Raw genomic sequence first — 19,047 nt, forward strand, 5'->3', positions numbered from 1 at the left:
GGAAAGGGTTCCCCCAAGGGCCCACACAGACCTGCCTTGTGCTCCCTCACAGCAAAGCAAAGCTCAGAAGAAGAAGCGGAAGCAGGAACGCGCTGTAAGTATGCGTGTGTGTGTGTGTGTGTGTGTGTGTGTGTGTGTGTGTGTGTGTTCCTGCCCGGTCCTAAAGAAACTAGCTGTGAATGAGTAGCCCTGGCCCTGAGAGGCTGCTCAGCACCCTCCTCGGTCCCCAGGTCCAGCAGCACAATGGGCACGTGTTCGCCAGCTACCAGGTGAGCATCCCGCAGTCGTGCGAGCACTGCCTCTCCTACATCTGGCTCATGGACAAGGCCCTGATCTGCAGCGGTGAGTGTCCCAGAACTCCAGCCCCTCCCCCCACCAACCACTGTACCCTGACCTCTCCACCAAACCCCCGATTACCAATTGTAGCCCATGGTAACCCCACCCTCCACCAAATCTCCAGTCTACCCCGTACCTCCTGACCCCCTCGGGACCCTCTCACCCCTCACAGTGCCCCTAACCCTGCCAACATGTTCCCAACCCCTTGCTGACCAGGGCCTTCCCCCCAAGCCACAGGATGGATCTTTCCAGAACACTGCCCCAGCCACATCTCACCCACTCAACCCCGCCAGAGCAGGTCACCCTGTGTCCCACCTGAGCTGCTGCCTTTGTGCACACACCTGAGCTGCTGGCCCCTCCCACATGTTCCAGGGGAGCCGTCCGTCCCCACCAGCAGACCCTCGGTCAGGTGGACAGGAGGCAACCAAACACTTTTCCTAGGACCAGCCAGGCCTGGCTTGCTTTCCACACAGGGTCTCCTCCCCCGCTGGGCCATGTGTGAGCAGTTCTCCTCCCCTGTCTGCTGTACATGCCTCAGCAGTTGTCACTGTGCTGAGATGAGGGTGCACGCAGGTGGACCACTACTTTTTATTGTAGCTGATGTCTTCTTTCCATGCATGGCCTTCCCCTAGTCTGGTGTCTGGTGTGGCTGGGAGAAACGAAAGCACCATCACTCATGCCTTTATCACAGGCCAGATCCTCAGGGCTACCCCCTGGCAGGACTGAGGCGTAGGCCCCAAGCCCTGGCTCCTGGCTCCCTGGCCAGGCCGGCTCTGAGGAGCAGAGCTAGGAACACCTGCCAGCACAACCCCCTTGGAATCAGGCAGAGACTAGTGTGATGCAAGTTTAGAATCCAGCTGGCGGGTCCCTGTCCCCCTAGCTATTGGGACAGGCAGCCACGGGAACCTGGGGTCCCTCATGCTCCGCCTGTGACCACCCTCCCCCCGCCCTGCCCCACCATGACCTCCTAGTGTGCAAGATGACCTGCCACAAGAAGTGCATGCACAAGATCCAGACCTACTGCTCCTACCCATGCGGGAGAAAGGTGAGCCCAGCGCGGCCGGGAGCTTTGCAAAACAACAACAGTTCAGGGCCAGGTGCCCCCAACCAAGCACATCCGGTTCTGCCCGAGCCCCTAAGGCAGGGGCCAGGCTTGTGTAGCATCTCAGACCTGGCCCTGCTCTTCCCTTCCCTGGGTGGTGGAGGGACTCCCCCCCCACTGTGCCCCCGAGGAAGGCGGGGTCCTGAGCACTGGGCGGAGGCAGGAGCGGGGACTGACTGCTCTCAGAGGACCCTGGTGCTCCTCAGAGGAAGCCCCTGCCCCGGGGCCCTTGATCTGACCTCTCAGCCCAGCGCACTCAGCAACCTGCACCGGGGAATGAGGGAGGGAGGGATGGCGCCCACAGAGGGGGAATGAGGGAGGGAGGGAGGGATGGCGCCCACAGAGGGGGGATGAGGGCAGCCAGGGAGGACAGCTAACCCGGGCTCCGCCCCACCCCCCGGGATTGCAGAGCGAGCCGGGTGCCGAGCCGGGCCACTTTGGCGTGTGCGTGGACAGCTTAACCAGTGACAAGGCTTCGGTGCCCATCGTGCTGGAGAAGCTTCTGGAACACGTGGAGATGCACGGCCTGTACACCGAGGGCCTCTACCGCAAGTCCGGCGCCGCCAACCGCACGCGGGAGCTCCGGCAGGCGCTGCAGACCGGTGGGTGCGGGCGGGCGGGACCTGCGTGCGGGCGGGACTGGCGTTCGGAGGGGGTGGGCAGCAGGAAGGCGCCGTGCAGGGCTCCCCCTGCACTGTGCTCACCGGCCCTGCTCGCCCTCCCCTCAGACCCCTCTACCGTCAAGCTGGACAACTTCCCCATCCACGCCATCACCGGGGTGCTCAAGCAGTGGCTGAGGGAGCTGCCCGAGCCCCTCATGACCTTCGCCCAGTATGGCGACTTCCTCCGAGCTGTGGGTGAGTCCGCGATGGCGGCAAGGGCAGGCAGGTGGTGGATGGCGGGGTCACAGCCATGAGCACCCTGTGGCCAGCCAGGGAGGCGGGACCACCCAGTCACAGCTGAGAAACCAGGGCCTGGGGTGGGACCGGGACCGCCTGGGGCCGGGGGGGAGCTGACACCGTGGCCTTCCTAGAGCTGCCAGAGAAGCAGGAGCAGCTGGCCGCCATCTATGCCGTCCTGGAGCACCTGCCAGAAGCCAATCACAACTCCCTGGAGCGGCTCATCTTCCACCTGGTCAAGCAAGTGCCCGCGGCCACTCTGTGGGAGGGGGTCCCTGTGGAGCCCCCACCCCCACTCCCGGGCGAGTGCTCTCTGCTGGTTCTGCACCAGGACGCGGGCCCACGTGGAGGGTCTGGGGGATCCCCCGGCCACCCCGCCCTAACCGCCGCTCGCTGCGCAGGGTGGCCCTGCTCGAGGACGTGAACCGCATGTCGCCCAGTGCACTGGCCATCATCTTCGCACCCTGCCTCCTGCGCTGCCCTGACAACTCAGACCCGCTGACCAGCATGAAGGACGTCCTGAAGATCACCACGTGAGTGCCCGGCCGGCCCCAGCCCCCCCACACACTCTGGGGGCCCTGCCAGGGACCCTCCGAGTTCCTCTGAGGCTGGAGACTATGAAGGAGGGGAGGACCTCACCCTCCTCCCAGGGCGAGGGGCAGACATGCAGGCAGTGTACTCCCCCCCGGCTGCAGAGAGAGCTGGGAGCAAACAGAAGCACTGGCCTCCAGGTTTCTCCTTCCCCCTGAGCCTTTTGCAAAATTCTCCAGAAATTCCTCAAAAGGCCCTGGCTGTTTGGCTCAGCGGATAGAGCCTCGGCTTGAGGACTGAAGGGTCCCAGTTTCAATTCTGGTCAAGGTCACATGCCTGGATTGTGGGCTTGATCCCCAGTAGGGGGCGTGCAAGAGGCAGCCAACTAATGTTTCTCTCTCATCATTGATGTTTCTAGCTCTCTCTTCCTCTCTCTGAAATGAATAAAAATATATATTTTTTAAAAATAACTTTTTTTAAAGTTCCTCAGAAGATCGTCAGACATCAGTCACTAAGAGGACATAGTTTAGGTGACTTGAGAAAACAAGAACCTGTCACTGTAGGTGGTTTCATGAGGCAAACACGCCAAGAAGGCCTGTCAGTACAGCCCAAGGCCACACTTGTCACATTAATGAAAGGTGACAGATAGGCAGTGGGAAGAGAGGGGCCTGGCCTGGCCTGACAGACCTGCTTCCAGCCTCTTCCAGCACAGTCTCTGCTCCTTTCTCCCTTATGTGCTTCTGCTGATGGGAATGAATGTTACTGGTCGTCCCTCCAGGCTGAGTGCCCTCCCAGCTGAATGCTCCGGGTTGAGTCCCTCCAGTACTGACCGCTCCAGGCTGGCCCTGGCTACCGAGCAGATGAACTGCCGGTGACAGTGCATGTTCTGGAGCCCGGGGCCAGCTGCCTGCGTCCTTAGGACAAGTTGCCCAGGCTCCCTGCACTTCACACTTCTCTGTGAAAGGAGATAACCCCCACCCCGCAGCATGACTGAAGAGTCAGTTCACTCCAACCCTCTGTGCAGACTTCTGCCTTCAGACAAGGAGGCTTGTTGAGATGGGAACTCAGACTCAGAGAGGTGGAGTGAGTCATCCAAGGTCACCCAGCCAGTCAGCTACAGCCATACCCCTGGCCCTGCCTGGCCTCTGCATGGGGCTCTCCAGCCAGCGCCTCCCTGGATACCGGTCCCCAGGCCAGCCATCCCTGGCCCCGTCTCTGAGTCGCCCTCTTCACAGGTGCGTAGAGATGCTGATCAAGGAGCAGATGAGGAAGTACAAGGTGAAGATGGAGGAGATCAGCCAGCTGGAGGCCGCCGAGAGCATTGCCTTCCGCAGGCTCTCGCTCCTGCGACAGAACACTGTGAGCCCTGGTTGGCGGGTCCTCCGGGGGTGGGGGGGTGTGGTTGGAACGTGGCCTGGGTGGGAGTGGCCCCGTGAGCAGGGCTTGGGTCAGGACCAGGTCTCCCTTCCCTTACACCAACACCCCTGGCTACATCCGGGGCCAGTTCCTGCCTCAGCCCAGTGACCACTGCCCTGCCCCGTCTCTTTGCCCTCCCCCACAGGGCAGTGGGAGACTGTCCCCCAGTGGGTGGTGTTTCATCCTCCCGCCCTGGTCCTTGCTGACTTGGGCCCCGCCCACAGGGGACTAATCCCACAGAAGAGGCCCCGGTGTGGGGCTGGGAGGGACTTAGAGGGCAGGTCCTGGGCTTCCAGGGGAGGACCTGTCCTTGTCCCCAAGGTCAGATGTGGCTCAGTGACCATAACACAACCGGTGTCTTCGTCGTGGTCCCATGTGGTCACCCTCTGTTCATCTCTCCCCCAGCCATGGCCTCTCAAACTGGGGTTTTCGTCTCCCTATGAGGGGGTCCTGGTATGTACACGATGTGTGGGCCCACCTTGCATGTCTTAGCGCAGTGCATGCTGGGGTTCCCCTCTGCCCCCAGGGTCCCCGTAGGGTAGGCCCAGCATGTCCTAACCTCCGGAAGTGCATGCTGGGGGAGGCCGGAGGCCTGTTGGCCACCTGTGCTGAGGACAACTAACCAGCTGAGCCGGGGCCGCTTGGTTAAGGGTGGCTCCTGGAGAAGCCTCACCGAGCCCAGCCAGCCAGCCACAGCAGAACTAACCACCCCTGGGGCTGCGCACGCCACCCTCTGCACCCACAGCACTGGCCCCGCCCGCCCGCCGGGAGGCCCGCCAAACCTGTGCTTCTCGCCGCAGAACAAGAGCCCCGCGGCCGGCGGCCCCGAGGAGCTGGGGGTGCTGCCCGAGGAGGAGGCAGCCGGCCCGGACGAGGACGAGGACCGGGAGAAGGAGATCCTCATCGAGCGGATCCAGTCCATCAAGGAGGAGAAGCAAGTGCCCCTCCGCCCCTCCCCGCCCCCGTCTGCACCATCCAGCCCCGCCCGCCAGTCCCTGCGCTGCGCGCTGGAGCCAACGGGCCAGGCTCCGGCCCCCAGCGCCCGCCTCACGGAGCTCCGCGCTCCTCACAGCCTGAGCTTGTTTCCAGTCCGTCTTCTCCCAGGGAACCGTGGTGCCGCTGGAGACAAAGGCATCGGGGGTGATAGTCAGACTTGGTCTGGAAGGTGGCTTAGCTAGGGTGACAGATTAATCTGTGTCCGGTTGAGCTATGAGTGTGAAATTGTGCCAGGAGACCATGTGACCCAGGGCACCTGGCCAGCCTAGTCGCACAGAGGAGGGCGCTCGGGCGGAGGGAACAACACGGGCAGAGTCCTGAGGCAGGAGCTCCCCGCTTGCTCAGTCCTGGGCCAGGCGCCTGGCTGCCCTCAGCAGCCCGACCCCTTCTCCCTGTGAGCTTAGCGGGGCGGCTGTGCTCTGGGGCGGGCGTTCTGGAGGCAGGGAGTCCCATCCAGGACAGGATGTCCTGCTCTGCCCCATACTGTCCTGGCACCCTCCATGGGGTGGTCTCTCACCGTGGGAACAGCCTGGGACCTGGGACCCCCCCTCTCATTCCCAGGGAGGACATCACCTACCGGCTGCCAGAGCTGGACCCCCGGGGCTCCGACGAGGAGAACCTGGACTCGGAGACCTCGGCCAGCACCGAGAGCCTGTTGGAAGAGCGGGCCGCGCGGGGGGCCTCGGAAGGTCAGTATTAAGGTAGCGTCTGCTTTTTTCCTCCCACGTCCGCCCCTGGCAGGCCCCCGGGCAAGGTCTGTCTGCCGGCCCCGGAGCTGCAGTAACCCTGCCGTCTGTCTCTCAAAAGGACCCCCCGCACCTGCTCTCCCCTGCCCCAGTGCTCCTGCCCCGAGCCCCCTCCCCGAGGTGGCCGCCCCTCCAAGACGAAGGCCGTCGTCCTTCATGACGGTCAGAGTGAAGACCCCCCGGCGGACCCCCATCATGCCCACGGCCAACATCAAGCTCCCCCCTGGCCTGCCCTCCTACCTCCCTGGGCAGGCACCAGGTGCCCAGGAGGCTGCCACGCTAGTGAGGCGCCGAGAGACACCCGCCCGACGCCCGGACCAGGTGCACTCCGTGTACATCACACCCGGTGCGCACCCGCCTGCGCAGGGCACTCAGGAGCCCCTGGACAAGGATGACCGGCCACCGGGGGCCAAACGGAGGTACTCAGACCCCCCGACCTACTGCCTGCCCCCCACCTCCGGCCAGGCCAATGGCTGAGGGCCCGCAGCACCAGAGTCAGGACATCCGAGGACAGCCGAGCGCCGGAGCTCCAGCATTCGGCTCTCCGGGAAGGATCTGGAATGAGAAGCTCCAAGAGCAACGTGAGGTGGGCACCGGCTCCACCTGCAGAGTCCAGCAGGGACAGGCCGGCTGGCTGGCCAGGGCTGAGCCCCAGCTTCACACCGATGTGCCGCCGAGAGCCCCAGATCCTGGCAGGCAGCCTGGCCTCCTCCACCCCCGTTTTGTATGGTTTCACAGGTGACTGTTACATTACGTCTGGTTTACATAACTTTAAACTGTAACAGCCTTAACAGAAGACCAAACTGTTTTTTTATAAGCGTATGTACAGACTTTTATATTAACGCCCCGCCTCGCCTTTGTAACCCGGACACGGACCTCAGAGCAAATCCCACATGGCCGCCTCACCGCGAAGGCTCAGGCCCACAGCAGTGAGGACGGCCTGGACCGGGGGTTTGGACAATTGAGGCACCTGACTGTCCCCAGTCTGTCTGGGTCTCATCCTCGGGCCCGGCCGGCAGCCAGCGGCCCCGCGCATTCAGAGAAGCAGTGGAGCCCTCCGTGGTGATCCAGGCTGTTGGCTGGAGTGAGGACATGTGGTGGGGGCAGCCTTCACCTGGGGTACCACAGACCTCATACCCAGGGTGACTCGGATGTGGTCCTCACTGTCCACTGTCCCCTGAGCGGAGGAGGCCACCCTGGCGCTGCCTGTCCGTATGGCAGAACAGGAACTCAGGACTGCTCCAGGGTGAGGAGGGCGAGGCCTGAGTTTGCACATCCCCGGGAACAGCCTGGGGACCTCCAGGGAGGGGCTCCCGCCTCTCAGGCTCCCCTCACTCCCTGGACACCTGGACAGAGGGCCCTGGGCCTGGGACTGGAGATGCCTACAAACTATGTGAAATAAAAGAAACCGTGGCTGACCATGTGAAATAAAGGAAACCCTGGCTGAGGTGTTGGTGTGATGCCTGCTCTGGGGTGGAGGAGCATGGGGCAGCAGGGGTCTCCTCTGGAAGGGCCTGCCTTGCCTCCAGCAAACACTGCTGTTGGCATTTCACATGTATCCTTGGGGGTGGGGGGGTGGGGCCTGCTGGAGGCTCAAGCATATAGATCCAGAAACCAGAGGGAGCAGGGAGTTCCTGGAGCTACATTCGGTGAGAAGAGCCTGCTGCCCTGGGAGCTGCCTCTCACCCGCTTTCCGCCTACCCCAGCCACCGCCATCCACCCTGAGGGTGGGAGGCAGTTAGTGGGCCTCACAGAGCCAGGAACCACTTCCCACACACAAGCTCCAGGCTGCAAACGGGCAGTTGTGGGAACTGGCTGCCAGTGGGGGCAGTGCAGACCACACGTGCTGGAGAGCTAGGAGACTTGTCCAGTCACACGCTGGGATGGGGCAAGGCTGGGATTCAAAACGTGCCTCTAGAGCAGCTGTCCCCAGAGGTCTGCAGACCACCGGTTGCCGACCGCTGCTGGGGAGTGTCCCTTCCTCCATCCTGGGTTTGGTTTCATCCCTTGTCCCCTTTGAGGACACCAGGCCTACTGGTGTGATCGGAACACGGGACCTGGGGGCTGGGGAGATAAAACATTTACACTCCAGGGTTGTCCCTGTGGAGCCTCCATCTTCATTCGCCCTGTCTGCTCAGGGGGAGCCTTGGCTCCCGGGGAGGCCTGGGGGACTAGGCCTGGGTTCTTTCCATGGGGGTCTGAGCCTTAGGGGTGACCCAGTCCCATCTCTGGGACTCCAAGGGCTAGCCTGTTTCCCCCTTGAAGCGACACTGTCCCACTGCCATTTCCCAAGAAAGGCCTGGAGGGCTGAGTCAGATTCAGGGTTGTGAACGAGAAGCTCATAACCATATACGTTCGGATGGGAACCCAACCCATGGATTCCGAAGTCCAAGGCCTTCACCCCTTCCCTCCTCCCCTCGGGGAGGGCTGCTTGGGTGTGGGAAGAACCCAGCCAGGAGTGAGTGTGTGGAGGAATTTTGAAGGGGGGGTGGGGGGTGGGAATGAGCAGAGCCTGGTGCGCCTGATACCGAAGGCCCTACCTGGTCCCCTACCTGCTGTGCCGCTGCGAGGCGATGGCAGCAGAGAAGCGGGAGAGACGCCTCACTCAGACACAGATCAAAAGTTTTTAGAAAAGCGCGTTTATTTCCTGCTCAGGGTCTGCAGCCGGCTCATGCAGGGACGATGGGACCAGACGGCAGCCCCAAGCTCTAGAAGCCTTTTGCTCATATAGGCTTCTCACCCTTAGCAAGCAAGCAAGCTACGTGTACAGAAGCGGGTATCTGCCTTTAGCCATCAGCAATTCCTAATTAATTTTTTACAGTTAACATGTCAGTTCTCTCTTCCTCCTCCCGCCACCTGGCCAGAACCCTCTTGTATCAGATAGTGGTCAGCACATCCTGCTTTTAAGGAGCTTGATTTAATGAGCTGTGCAGCGGCTGCCGTGCTGGCCTTGTGGAATTTATGATGCACAGCTGCTGCGCTGGCCTTGGGAATTTTTCAGTCTATAACAAGATGGCCACGAAGAAGCTGGAGGTTCGGCCCTGCGTAAATGCGGACCCTATGGCCTCTCCAGGTAACAAGACTTAACTCCCTTAAAGCTGGGACTGAGAAAGAGACGGGCACGCCCACCCGGAAGCAGGTCAAGTGAAGGCACTTCCGCCCTCAAGAGGGCGCGGGCGGAAGGGGCGTGGCGGCGCCGGCGGAAGGGGCGGGCATCGCCGGTCGGTGATGGCTGCGTCCAGGCTGGAGCTGAACCTGGTGCGGCTGCTGTGCCGCTGCGAGGCGATGGCAGCAGAGAAGCGGGACCCGGACGAATGGCGACTAGAGAAGGTGCGGGGCCCTGCACTGCCGCTTAGAGCTCGACTCTCTCAGGGAGGTGCCCGGGGCTGGCAGCCGGGCCCGCCCCCCACCTGCCGCCCTGGCCACGCCCCTGCGGTGGGCGCCGCCACGTCCACCCGCTTCGTCCACCTCGTCCCTGGGGCTCAGCGGGCCCCGCCTCCTGAACAATGGCCCCTTCCCTTGTCCAGCCCCTAACCCCTCCTTGGCTCTGCCCCTTCGAGCAAGATGGGGAGGAATAGCCGAAACCGGTTTGGTTCAGTGGATAGAGCGTCAGCCTGCGGACTCAAGGGTCCCAGGTTCGATTCCAGTCAAGGGCATGTACCTCGGTTTTTGGCACATCCCCAGTGCGGGGTGTGCAGGAGGCAGTTGATCGATGTTTCTCATCAATTTTTCTGATTTTTCTATTCCTCTCCCTTCCCTTCCTCTCTGTAAAAAATCAATAAAATACCGGAATTAAAAATATAAATAAATAAATAAATAAATAAATAAAAGATGGGGAGGAATGGGGGTGCCGCCTGACACCCACTCTTCCTCCCCAGTACGTGGGAGCCCTGGAGGACATGCTGCAGGCCCTGAAAGCCCAGACAAGGTGAGTGCAGGCGGCCAGAAGGGCTTGATGCCGGAGGGCAGAGGTGAGGGGGGGGGGAGCAGGGTCTGTAGGGGGACCCCTAGGCTCCAGACCTTGCTGGGATCTGTCTCTGAACTGGGGACAGCGGACAGGTTTTCTCTTTTTGCATCTCGCCATCCAGCAAACCGGTCTCCGAAGTGATCAATGAATATTCCCGCAAGGTTGACTTTCTGAAGGGGATGCTGCAGGCGGAGAAGCTGGTGAGCGCAGGAACCTCTTCTTTCTCAGCTTTCTCGGCCCTCAGCCGGCTCTCCTGAGTCCCCAGGACCTGTTCCCTCTTCCGTAGACGTCCTCCTCCGAGAAGGCACTAGCCAACCAGTTCCTGGCCCCCGGCCGAGTGCCAACCACTGCCAGGGAGCGGGTGCCCGCCACCAAGACGGTCCATCTGCAGTCACGGGCACGCTACACCAGCGAGATGCGGAGTGAGCTGCTGGGCATGGTAGGGCACCCTCCCTGGTCCTGGGGAACCCTTCCGTCGGGGACTGGAGTTCGGTGCCAGAACAAGATATACTATCAGATTCAGGGACTCTAGGAGCCTGTGTCCTAGGCCATAAAACAAGGCCTCCCAACAGGGTCTTTCTGGTCAGGGTTTTGCTAGGGGATGAGAAATTTGTTTGGTCCGTGGCAAAAGGTGCACGTGTCTGGTTAAGCCACAGAATTGGCCAGTGCAAGCTTTGGCTCCTGGCTTGCCCCCTGCCACAGACAGACAAGACTTTTTCATCTGTAAAATAGGATGACAGAGAACTTTCCATGGATCAGCTAAACCCGTGGTCGGCAAACTGGGGCTCTCGAGCCACATGCAGCTCTTTGGCCCCTTGAGTGTGGCTCTTCCACAAAATACCACGTGTGGGTGTGCATGTAACAGTGCGATTGGAACTTCGTGGCCCATGCGCAGAAGTCGGTTTTCGGCTCTCAATAGAAATTTCAATCATTGTTCTGTTGAGATTTGGCTCTGTTGACTAATGAGTTTGCCGACCACTGAGCTAAACCATTCAAAACTTGAGCTGTAGTTATTATTAATTAATAGTTTAGGAAACTGAGGGTCAGAGGTTGTGGGACTTGCCCGGGGCCCTAAGGATACAGAGGTTGTGAGAGCAGAATGGACGGGTTTGGGGGCATGACAAGGTAGGTGACCTCCTGCCTGTCCCTTTTTCCCACAGGACTCTGCTGGAGGTGAGGTGCCCTGAGCAGAACCAGACTCAGGTCCCAGCTGCCTGGGACATAACATGTGACCTTGCTGCTCCCCATCCCTTGTGCCTCATCTGGCTCCTCCACAGCCCAGGGAGTGTCCCTGGGGGCATTACCAAGTCATGTCTGGAGGGGCAGCTGGGACAGGGGAAGTGGTCCCCAGAGGAAACCAGGGGGAGGGATGTGGGGGCAGGGGAAGCCCAGATGGGGGTGAGGAAAACATCTCAGACAAAAGGACATTTGAGCTAGAGCTTTGAGGGGTGATCAGGAGCCTGCTGGGAGCAGACAGGTTGGGAAAGGGTGTATGTGTAGCAGACCCATCCCAGGTGATGGTCAAGAAGCCAGAATGCAGAGAACCAATCCTCTCCTCTCTGTGTGGCCTGTTCCTCTTCCAGAGCCCAAGCCGGATGTGAGGAAGAGAACGTGAGTGTCCTCAGCCCTTGGGCAGCACTGGGGGGAGGAGGGCTGGACAAACCTTGGGCCACTGAGGAGCCACCACAAGCGTCTCAGTGACCCATCAGACGCCACTTGTGGGAATGCTTTACCCAGAAGCCAAAGCGAAGAAGGGGAAACAGTCCCAAGTGGGGCAGCGGCTGGAGCCATACCTCTGGGTTCCCTGAGAACATGTTTGTCTCTTCCCCCACCGCTCCCACCCCCCCACCCCCATCACATGTTTCCCTGTCCACCGTGTGTGGGGTCAGTGGGGTGGCAGGTCCCAGGGATGAGAAGCAGTCGGCAGCCGAGCTAGACCTCGTCCTGCAGCAGCACCAGAACCTCCAGGAGAAGCTGGCAGAAGAAATGCTAGGCCTGGCCCGGAGCCTTAAGACCAACACACTGGCCGCCCAGAGTGTCATCAAGAAGGACAACCAGGTGTGAGGACTGTGGGCACTGTGCCGCCTCCCGCTACCGCCCTGGGGCATTGGAGAAGGTTTCCCCGGAGGGGCACTGGCTGGGACTTGGCTGGATAAACAAATCGGGTAGCAGACAAGATTCCCAGCTGAGGAAACGGCACCAGCCAGGGCCAAGAGGTGCTGACCTGCCCCAGGGCGGTAGGGAGAGTCCACACTGACCCCAGTCCTTTTTATACTCTCCCCCGCAGACCCTGTCGCACTCACTCAAGATGGCCGACCAGAACCTGGAGAAGCTGAAGACAGAATCCGAACGGCTGGAGCAGCACGCACAGAAATCCGTCAACTGGCTGCTCTGGGCGATGCTTATCATCGTCTGCTTCATTTTCATCAGCATGATCCTCTTCATCCGAATCATGCCCAAACTCAAATAGACACCCGCCTGGCCCACGCTGGTTAGGCTCAGTGGATAGCGCATCGGCCTGCGGACTGAAGGGCCCGGGTTTGATTCCATGCCCGGGTTGCAGGCTCAATTCCCAGTAGGGGGCATGCAGGAGGCAGGCAGCTAGTCAGTGATTCTCATCATTGATATTTCTCTCTCTCTCCCTCTCCCTTCCCCTCTAAAATCAATAAAAATATATTTAAAAATAAAAAGACCCGGACTGGCCAACCCTTCCTGTGTTTTGACTGCCCTCCACCCCTCTCCAGAGGTACCCTTTGGGTGGACAAGATGGGTAGGCCTTCGGAGGCCCCCGAGAGTCACAAAGACTACATGAGCAGAGGGGGGAGAAGATTAGGTTGGGGGCAGGGGTAGTGACTCATCAACCCCCCTGTACCAGTAGGGGGGATGTGCAAGAGGCAGCTGATCGATGATTCTCTCTCATTGATGTTTCTAACTCTCTTCCTCTCTGTAAAAAATCAATAAAATATATATATAAAAGGCTAATATGCAAATTGTCCCCTCGACCAGGAGTTCGACCAGCAGTCAGACCGGCCAACCGCCTATGTCCCCTCCCCCTGGCCAGGCTGACCGGACCCCACCATGCACGAATTCATGCACTGGGCCTCTAATACACACACACACACACACACTTGAGTGGCCAGATCAAGATCATTATTTAGCCGTACACTGTATCGTATGGGATATGGAAGCCAAAGGCCTGTTCGAACACCTTTGCTGTCTGCAGTTACCAAGATAAAACATTATTCCAATTCGCACTGGAACACAAGGATTGGACAGTCGAGCATTGGGAAAATGTCATGTGGTCCGATGAATCACGTTTCCAGTTGCATCATGCAGATGGCAGAGTGAGAATTTCGTGGAAACAGCATGAAAGTATGCACCCACATGCATAAGTACAATCCTTCAAGCAGGTGGGGGCAGTGATATGGTTTGGGGCATGTTTTCCTGCCATGATTTGCGCCCTTTAATTCGTGTGGAACAATGTCAGAATAGTACAACATACCTAATATCATTGCTGATCAAGTTCATCCTGTCATGTTGATGGAGTATCCCAATGGAGATGGCTTCTTCCAGCAAGACAATGCGCCATGCCACGGTGCTCGTATTGTGCAAATGGTTTCAAGGACATGAGGGAGACTATACCTTTCTTAGGTGCCCCCACAATCAGCAGATCTCAATCCAATTAAGCATTTGTGGAACGAAGTTAAAAGAGCCATCAGCAGCTGGTTCCACAACCATCAAATCTCACAGAACTGGGCAGTGCTACTCATCAGGCATTGTGTCAGATTCCTCCCATCACCTTTCAACATCTCCTGGAATCAATGCCAAGAAGAATCACCGCAGTATGAAGGCAAAAGGTGGCCCAAGAAAGTACTGATGGGGTGGTCATAATTATCTGGCCACTCAGAGTGTCAGAGTGGTCAGATTATTATGCATTTAGAGATCATATTAATTATATATATACATACACACACACACACACACACACACACACACACACACACACACACTGAGTGGCCAGATTATTATGCATTTAGAGATCATACTAATATACATACATATACATATTAAAAGAGACTCATGCCTGAGACCCAGGAGTGGTTTGGTATTAGGGAGTCTGTAAACAGCCACAAGAATACATCAGGAGACAAAACCAGAGTAAGCCCTAACCGGTTTGGCTCAGTGGATAGAGCATTGGCCTGCAGACTCAGGGGGCTCAGGTTCAATTCCAGCCAAGGGCATGTACCTTGGTTGTGGGCACATCCCTAGTGGGGGGTGTGCAGAAGGCAGCTGACTGATGTTTCTCTTTCGTCGATATTTCTAACTCTCTCTCTTTCTCCCTTCCTCTCTGTAAAAAATCAATAAAATATATTTAAAAAACAACAACAAGGTGAAATGGTACTTTGTACTGTTGCTGAACAGTATACAAAATAGTATACAAAATAAGAAAGAGATTTTTTATTTTTTCCCCTCCTCATTTAATTGGAAAACCTCGAGGCAAAGGCAGCATTGAGTTTAATGGGTAAATAATGAAAGTTGTGCCATCACAGTGAAGAGGTGGGGATGCCCCGGCCCATCCACCTCCCCAATGATTTACCATTGTCAGGAGGAGTCCAATGTCACTGGACAAGGAAATACATGAGACTGAGAAACTAGGAAAGAGGCAAAATAGTTACAGATGATATAGCAGTGTTTCCCAAACTTTTGACATATGTGTACCCCTTCTATAATTTTCGTAACGCCGAGTACCCCTCGTACTCATGAGAACGTAGAATTAGGCGCAGGTAAGCACGGTGCAGTGCATATCCCCACCAAACTCCGGTGCAACGCGTACCCCCACCGGACTCTTCCCGGACCCCTGGGGGTACGCGTACCACCCTTTGGGAAACACTGGACTATAGGAAAGACAAAAGCTATTTTGTATTTTTGCTTATTTTATTTAATTTTTATTGAATTAATTGTAGTGACATTGGTTAATAAAATTATATAGGTTTCAAGGGTACAATTCTATAATACATCATCTGTATATTGTATTGTGTTCACCACCCCAAGTCAAGTCTCCTTCCATCACCATTTATTTTTTTTTACTATGTTTTTATTGATTTTTAGAGAGAGGATAGGAAAGAGAGAAAAACATCACTGTGAGAGAAACATTGATCACCTGCCTCCTGCTTGCCCGCTCCTGAGGATCAAGCCCACAACACAGGCTTGACTGGGAATTGAACCCTTGACCTTTTGGTGCGTGGGGTAATGCTTAACCAACTGAGCTACAATGGCCAGGGCTCCTTCCCTCACCATTTTAAAAAGCTATTTTAATGAGAGAATTCAATAAACTAACAAGGGATTTCATGAATATTTAAATTAGTTTCCTAGAGTGGGTGGAGGTGGACGAGGGATAAATGGTGATGGGGAAAAGATAAAATAAGTGAAAAAAATAATAAAACAAATTCATTTCCATTTATAACAGCATCAAAGAAGATACACTACCTGGTTAAACTAACTTCCCTGATATAGGAAGAGCTACTAAAAAATCAACAAGACAAAAAAGATTTGCAGAAAATAAGTAAAGAAATACAAATGATTTCTAAATTTTTTCACTTACCAGATTAAGCGAGATTTAAATCTGAAAATACATTTGCAGAAAACCGTGCTAACATCAGTGTGGCAAAGGTTTGGGGAAAACCACTGTTTCATTGCTGGTTATAAGAGAACAACCTCATCGAAAAACAACTTGACAGGATCTTTCCCAATTAAAACACAGAGGTCTCTGCCTTCCAGGGGCAATTCCGCTTCCTCGCACACCTGGCCAAAGGAATGTGCACGTGAATATTCTTTGTAGTATTGTCTGTAGTGAGGGAAATATTTGTATTGTTTGTCATTGAAATAGGATCGCCCCAGAAAAAGACACAACTAAATGCTGCCTCTGAGCGGATGTGACATTCACGTTTGCCCTATGCATCTTTTCTATTGTTCGAACTTTATAAATATAAAGTTATTTAAATGTTATTTAGATGTTTTATAAATATTTAAATGTTTTATAACATTTAAATGTTTTATAATAGTTATTTAAATGTTTTATAAATATAATTTCTTGGTAAACAGATGGGTGCAAGTTCGCCAAAGCCACCTGTGTTCAGAAGAGAAAACTGAGGCTCAGAGAGGGTGCCTCGCCGGCCCCAAACACATGGCAGGCGGGGTCTTCCTAGGGCTGGAAGTCCCTTCCCGCGTCGCCAGGCCCCGCCCCCTCGCCACAAGCCCCGCCCCTCCCGCCAGCCCCGCCCCCGCCTGGCGGAGCGTCCCCGCCAGTTAGGTCCAACCTGCAGTTAAGGCATAATTCGTCCTCGGGCTGCGCCGAGAGGGGACCCAAGCCCCGAGCTCCGGACGCTGGGACAGGTGACTCCGCCGGGAGCGGGCGCTCGGTCGGGGGAGGTAGCCCGGGCGGGGGTCCCCGGGGTCTCCTCGGGGGCGGCGTCAGCGGACTCCGGGCGCCGCCGCGGGCGAGCCCGGGGCAGCGCGGGGATTGACCCCAGCCGGCCCCGCCGCGCGCCGGCGTCAGGCTCATTTGCATAGCGCCTTTCCGGGTTCCGCAGGCGGAGCGCTCTGAGGACCAATCGTGTTCGTCTATGCAAATCAGCGGCGCTGGGGCTCGCCCCGGGGCTGGGAGTTGGCTGTCACAGGTTCCTCTCGGCGGGTCCTGCAGCGGCGCCCCCTTCAGGTGCCTCCTTCCGTTCACAGGCCGCCCGCAGACCACCCCCGCCCCGTGCGGGCCACGGCGCCACCCGCAGGACCCGCCCGTCGGCCTCGGGGCGCCCGAGCGGCTCCTTCCCGAGGTCCATGCCCACCCGGGAGCCCCCCCACGCCCACGGCTCCCGGGGGGACCTGCAGTTCCGCCCGCCTGGCCCAGGGCCTCCGGTAAGTCTGAGCTGGAGGAGGGTCCCCAGGCCGAGAGCCTAGGCAGGGGATGCATTACCCCCAGTTTAAAGGATCCCAGCTTCCCCACAGCCTGGTTCATTTGGAACCAGCGTCCGCTGTTCTCTGTGCCAACCGCAGCCAGGAGCGCACAGGGCACGGCCCAAGAAGATCGTATTTGAGGACGAACTGCCCTCCCGGCCCCGCCCCGGCACCAAGAAGCCTGTTGAATCCATCCCTGGGGAGCATATGCCTAGGCCCCACCCAGTGCCCGACTATGAGCTGTGAGTGTCCCCCATGCGGTTGCCGGTGTCTGGGGACAGTGAAGGGGCAGAGTTTGGGGCCTTGACAAGTGAGTAAATAAGAGAAAAAAGGACATTTTGAGCAGTGAGCCCAGCATGAGCGGAGAAAAACTTACACTGATTGGGGGAAAGGCAGGGATTCTTTACACTCACCCTCCGTCCTGCTTCCCACACTCCCCTCCCCCCAGCAGAAAGTACCCGCCCGTGAGCAGTGAGAGGGAACGGAGCTGCTACGCCGCGGTGTTCCAGGACCAGTATTCCGAGTTCCTGGAGCTCCAGCAGGAGTTGTGCTCCGCACAGGCTAAGCTCAGGCAGCTGGAAGCCCTGCTGATCTCACTGCCCCCACCCCACAGCCAGGTCAGCAACCAGGTGAAACCCTTGCCCCACAGCCCTTCCGGGCGGCCAGACCCTGGCTTTCAGCACACCCATTGGGTCTAGATCCCCAAACCCTTCCTTCTCCAGCCTGGACTGGAACCACAGCCCTAAAGTGCTCCCTAAATGGGTCACTGGGTCTCTCTGAGCCTCAGTTTCCCCATCTCTCCTTGGGTCCAGCACTCCCTCAGTCCCCCTCCTCCCTCTCCCCTCACAGAAGGAGGCTCAGGTAGCCGCCAGAGTCTGGAGAGAATTTGAGAAGAAGCGGACGGTGAGTCAGGGCCTCCTGAATCCCACAGCCTGGCCTTTGCTCCCCTGACACTCCCTTAAGTGCCCAGTTCCACAGAAAGAAAGCCGTGGCTCAGAGAGGAAAAGCAAACGGCCAAGCAGGCCAAAACCGGTTTGGGTTAATGGATAGAGCGTCGGTCTGCGGACTGAAAGGTCCCAGGTTCGATTCCGGTCAAGGGCATGTACCTTGCTTGCAGGCACATCCCCAGTAGGGGGTGTGCAAGAGGCAGCTGATCGATGACTCTCTCTCATCGATGTTTCTAACTCTCTATCCCTCTCTCTTCCTCTCTGTAAAAAATCAATAAAATATATTTAAAAACATAATAAAATAAAACGGCCAAGCAGCTTGAGGGCCACAGGCCAGACTACCACAAGGACTTCCCTGCTTCTCATCCTACCCAGGACCCCGGCTTTCTGGACAAACAGGCTCGCTGCCGTTACCTGAAGGGAAAACTGAGGCACCTCAAGACACAGATCCAGAAATTCGACAACCGAGAAGACAGCGAGGGCTCTGTGTACTTCTGAGCATCCTGTCTGGTGGGAGGAGGGCCGGTCCCACTTGCCCTCACTCCTCCTTCTACCTCCCAGGCTTAGTTCCTGCTCTCTCCCTGGCCTAGGGTAGCCTTCCCTGGTTGCAAATGCCTCAGCCTTTGTGTCTTGGTCCTGATGACCTCCTACTCCAGGAATTCTTCCCAGGACCCCCAGCCCTGACCCCATGGGGACCCTAGATCTCAACTCACCCTCTGGAAGCAGGTCCTGTTTCCAATCCCAAAGGAATAAACATTTCTTAAATATATACTATGCTTAACACTCTGTTGTCACCAAAAAAAATTGTTCTCCCATGTTGCAGAGGGGGGAAAAAATGAAGGTTCTGAGACAAGGCCATGTTCAGGGTCTCCAAGTGTGGTATGACCCCTTATCTGTTCAGGAGGCTCCCTCTCCTCCAGAGCCTCCAGTGGCCCGTTCTGGGGGAAAAGTGAGGGGCCAAGTGATTGGGGACCCCCAGGGGCCAGGAGTTTCCGCAGGTCCAGTAATGGAGGCAAAGGACCTTAGAGTAGTCTTGCTGGGGTAGCCTTCTACAGAATGCATGGGATGTAATGCTGGGGACCACCTGAAGGGGGCAGGCGCAGCCAGGATCCTACAGGAGGCCCTGAGGCCAACCAGATAAATGGGTCCCTGCAAT

At 57.4% G+C, this 19,047-nt stretch overlaps 3 protein-coding genes across 21 annotated transcripts in view; all 3 read left to right on the forward strand.

Moving 5' to 3' along the window:
• MYO9B (myosin IXB) overlaps positions 1 to 7,473 on the forward strand; it is an 88,524-nt gene extending 81,051 nt beyond the window's left edge. For 8 of the 13 annotated variants that reach the window (XM_084885792.1, XM_084885802.1, XM_084885800.1 and 5 more), the window contains 12 exons: positions 53 to 94; positions 231 to 342; positions 1,308 to 1,381; positions 1,848 to 2,040; positions 2,167 to 2,295; positions 2,472 to 2,577; positions 2,739 to 2,870; positions 4,104 to 4,227; positions 4,690 to 4,737; positions 5,085 to 5,222; positions 5,846 to 5,969; positions 6,088 to 7,473. In XM_084885792.1, the coding sequence (XP_084741918.1) occupies positions 53 to 94; positions 231 to 342; positions 1,308 to 1,381; positions 1,848 to 2,040; positions 2,167 to 2,295; positions 2,472 to 2,577; positions 2,739 to 2,870; positions 4,104 to 4,227; positions 4,690 to 4,737; positions 5,085 to 5,222; positions 5,846 to 5,969; positions 6,088 to 6,503 (1,638 nt within the window). In that variant the 3' untranslated portion in view covers positions 6,504 to 7,473. Of the gene's footprint in view, positions 1 to 52; positions 95 to 230; positions 343 to 1,307; positions 1,382 to 1,847; positions 2,041 to 2,166; positions 2,296 to 2,471; positions 2,578 to 2,738; positions 2,871 to 4,103; positions 4,228 to 4,689; positions 4,738 to 5,084; positions 5,223 to 5,845; positions 5,982 to 6,087 lie in introns of all 13 variants that reach the window. The other 5 variants (XM_084885794.1, XM_084885795.1, XM_084885799.1 and 2 more) reach the window with 3 other exon arrangements.
• A 1,632-nt stretch (positions 7,474 to 9,105) lies between these two features.
• USE1 (unconventional SNARE in the ER 1) lies at positions 9,106 to 12,897 on the forward strand. 2 transcript variants are annotated; one of them, XM_084883218.1, is made up of 8 exons: positions 9,106 to 9,356; positions 9,905 to 9,954; positions 10,115 to 10,193; positions 10,280 to 10,432; positions 11,154 to 11,166; positions 11,577 to 11,604; positions 11,883 to 12,051; positions 12,281 to 12,890. In XM_084883218.1, exons 1-8 carry the CDS (start codon positions 9,255 to 9,257, stop codon positions 12,461 to 12,463), a joined length of 777 nt encoding a protein of 258 aa, XP_084739344.1. In that variant the 5' UTR covers positions 9,106 to 9,254; the 3' UTR covers positions 12,464 to 12,890. The 2 variants fall into 2 exon arrangements, with proteins under 2 accessions (XP_084739344.1, XP_084739345.1); XM_084883219.1 differs by lacking the exons at positions 11,154 to 11,166; positions 11,577 to 11,604 and having other exon boundaries at positions 9,226 to 9,356; positions 10,280 to 10,485; positions 12,281 to 12,897.
• A 3,373-nt stretch (positions 12,898 to 16,270) lies between these two features.
• OCEL1 (occludin/ELL domain containing 1) lies at positions 16,271 to 18,660 on the forward strand. Of its 6 annotated transcripts, none has more exons than XM_084885442.1 (6): positions 16,271 to 16,386; positions 16,729 to 16,905; positions 16,996 to 17,186; positions 17,393 to 17,561; positions 17,794 to 17,847; positions 18,267 to 18,660. In XM_084885442.1, the coding sequence occupies exons 2-6, from the start codon at positions 16,828 to 16,830 to the stop codon at positions 18,387 to 18,389; spliced, it is 615 nt and encodes a 204-aa protein (XP_084741568.1). In that variant the 5' UTR covers positions 16,271 to 16,386; positions 16,729 to 16,827; the 3' UTR covers positions 18,390 to 18,660. The 6 variants fall into 6 exon arrangements, with proteins under 6 accessions (XP_084741568.1, XP_084741569.1, XP_084741570.1 ...); XM_084885443.1 differs by having other exon boundaries at positions 17,396 to 17,561; XM_084885444.1 differs by having other exon boundaries at positions 17,044 to 17,186.
• The last annotated feature ends 387 nt before the right edge of the window (positions 18,661 to 19,047 follow it).

The sequence above is a fragment of the Pipistrellus hanaki genome, assembly GCF_964339955.1.
Source record: "Pipistrellus hanaki genome assembly, chromosome: 5".
Lineage (NCBI taxonomy): Eukaryota > Metazoa > Chordata > Mammalia > Chiroptera > Vespertilionidae > Pipistrellus > Pipistrellus hanaki.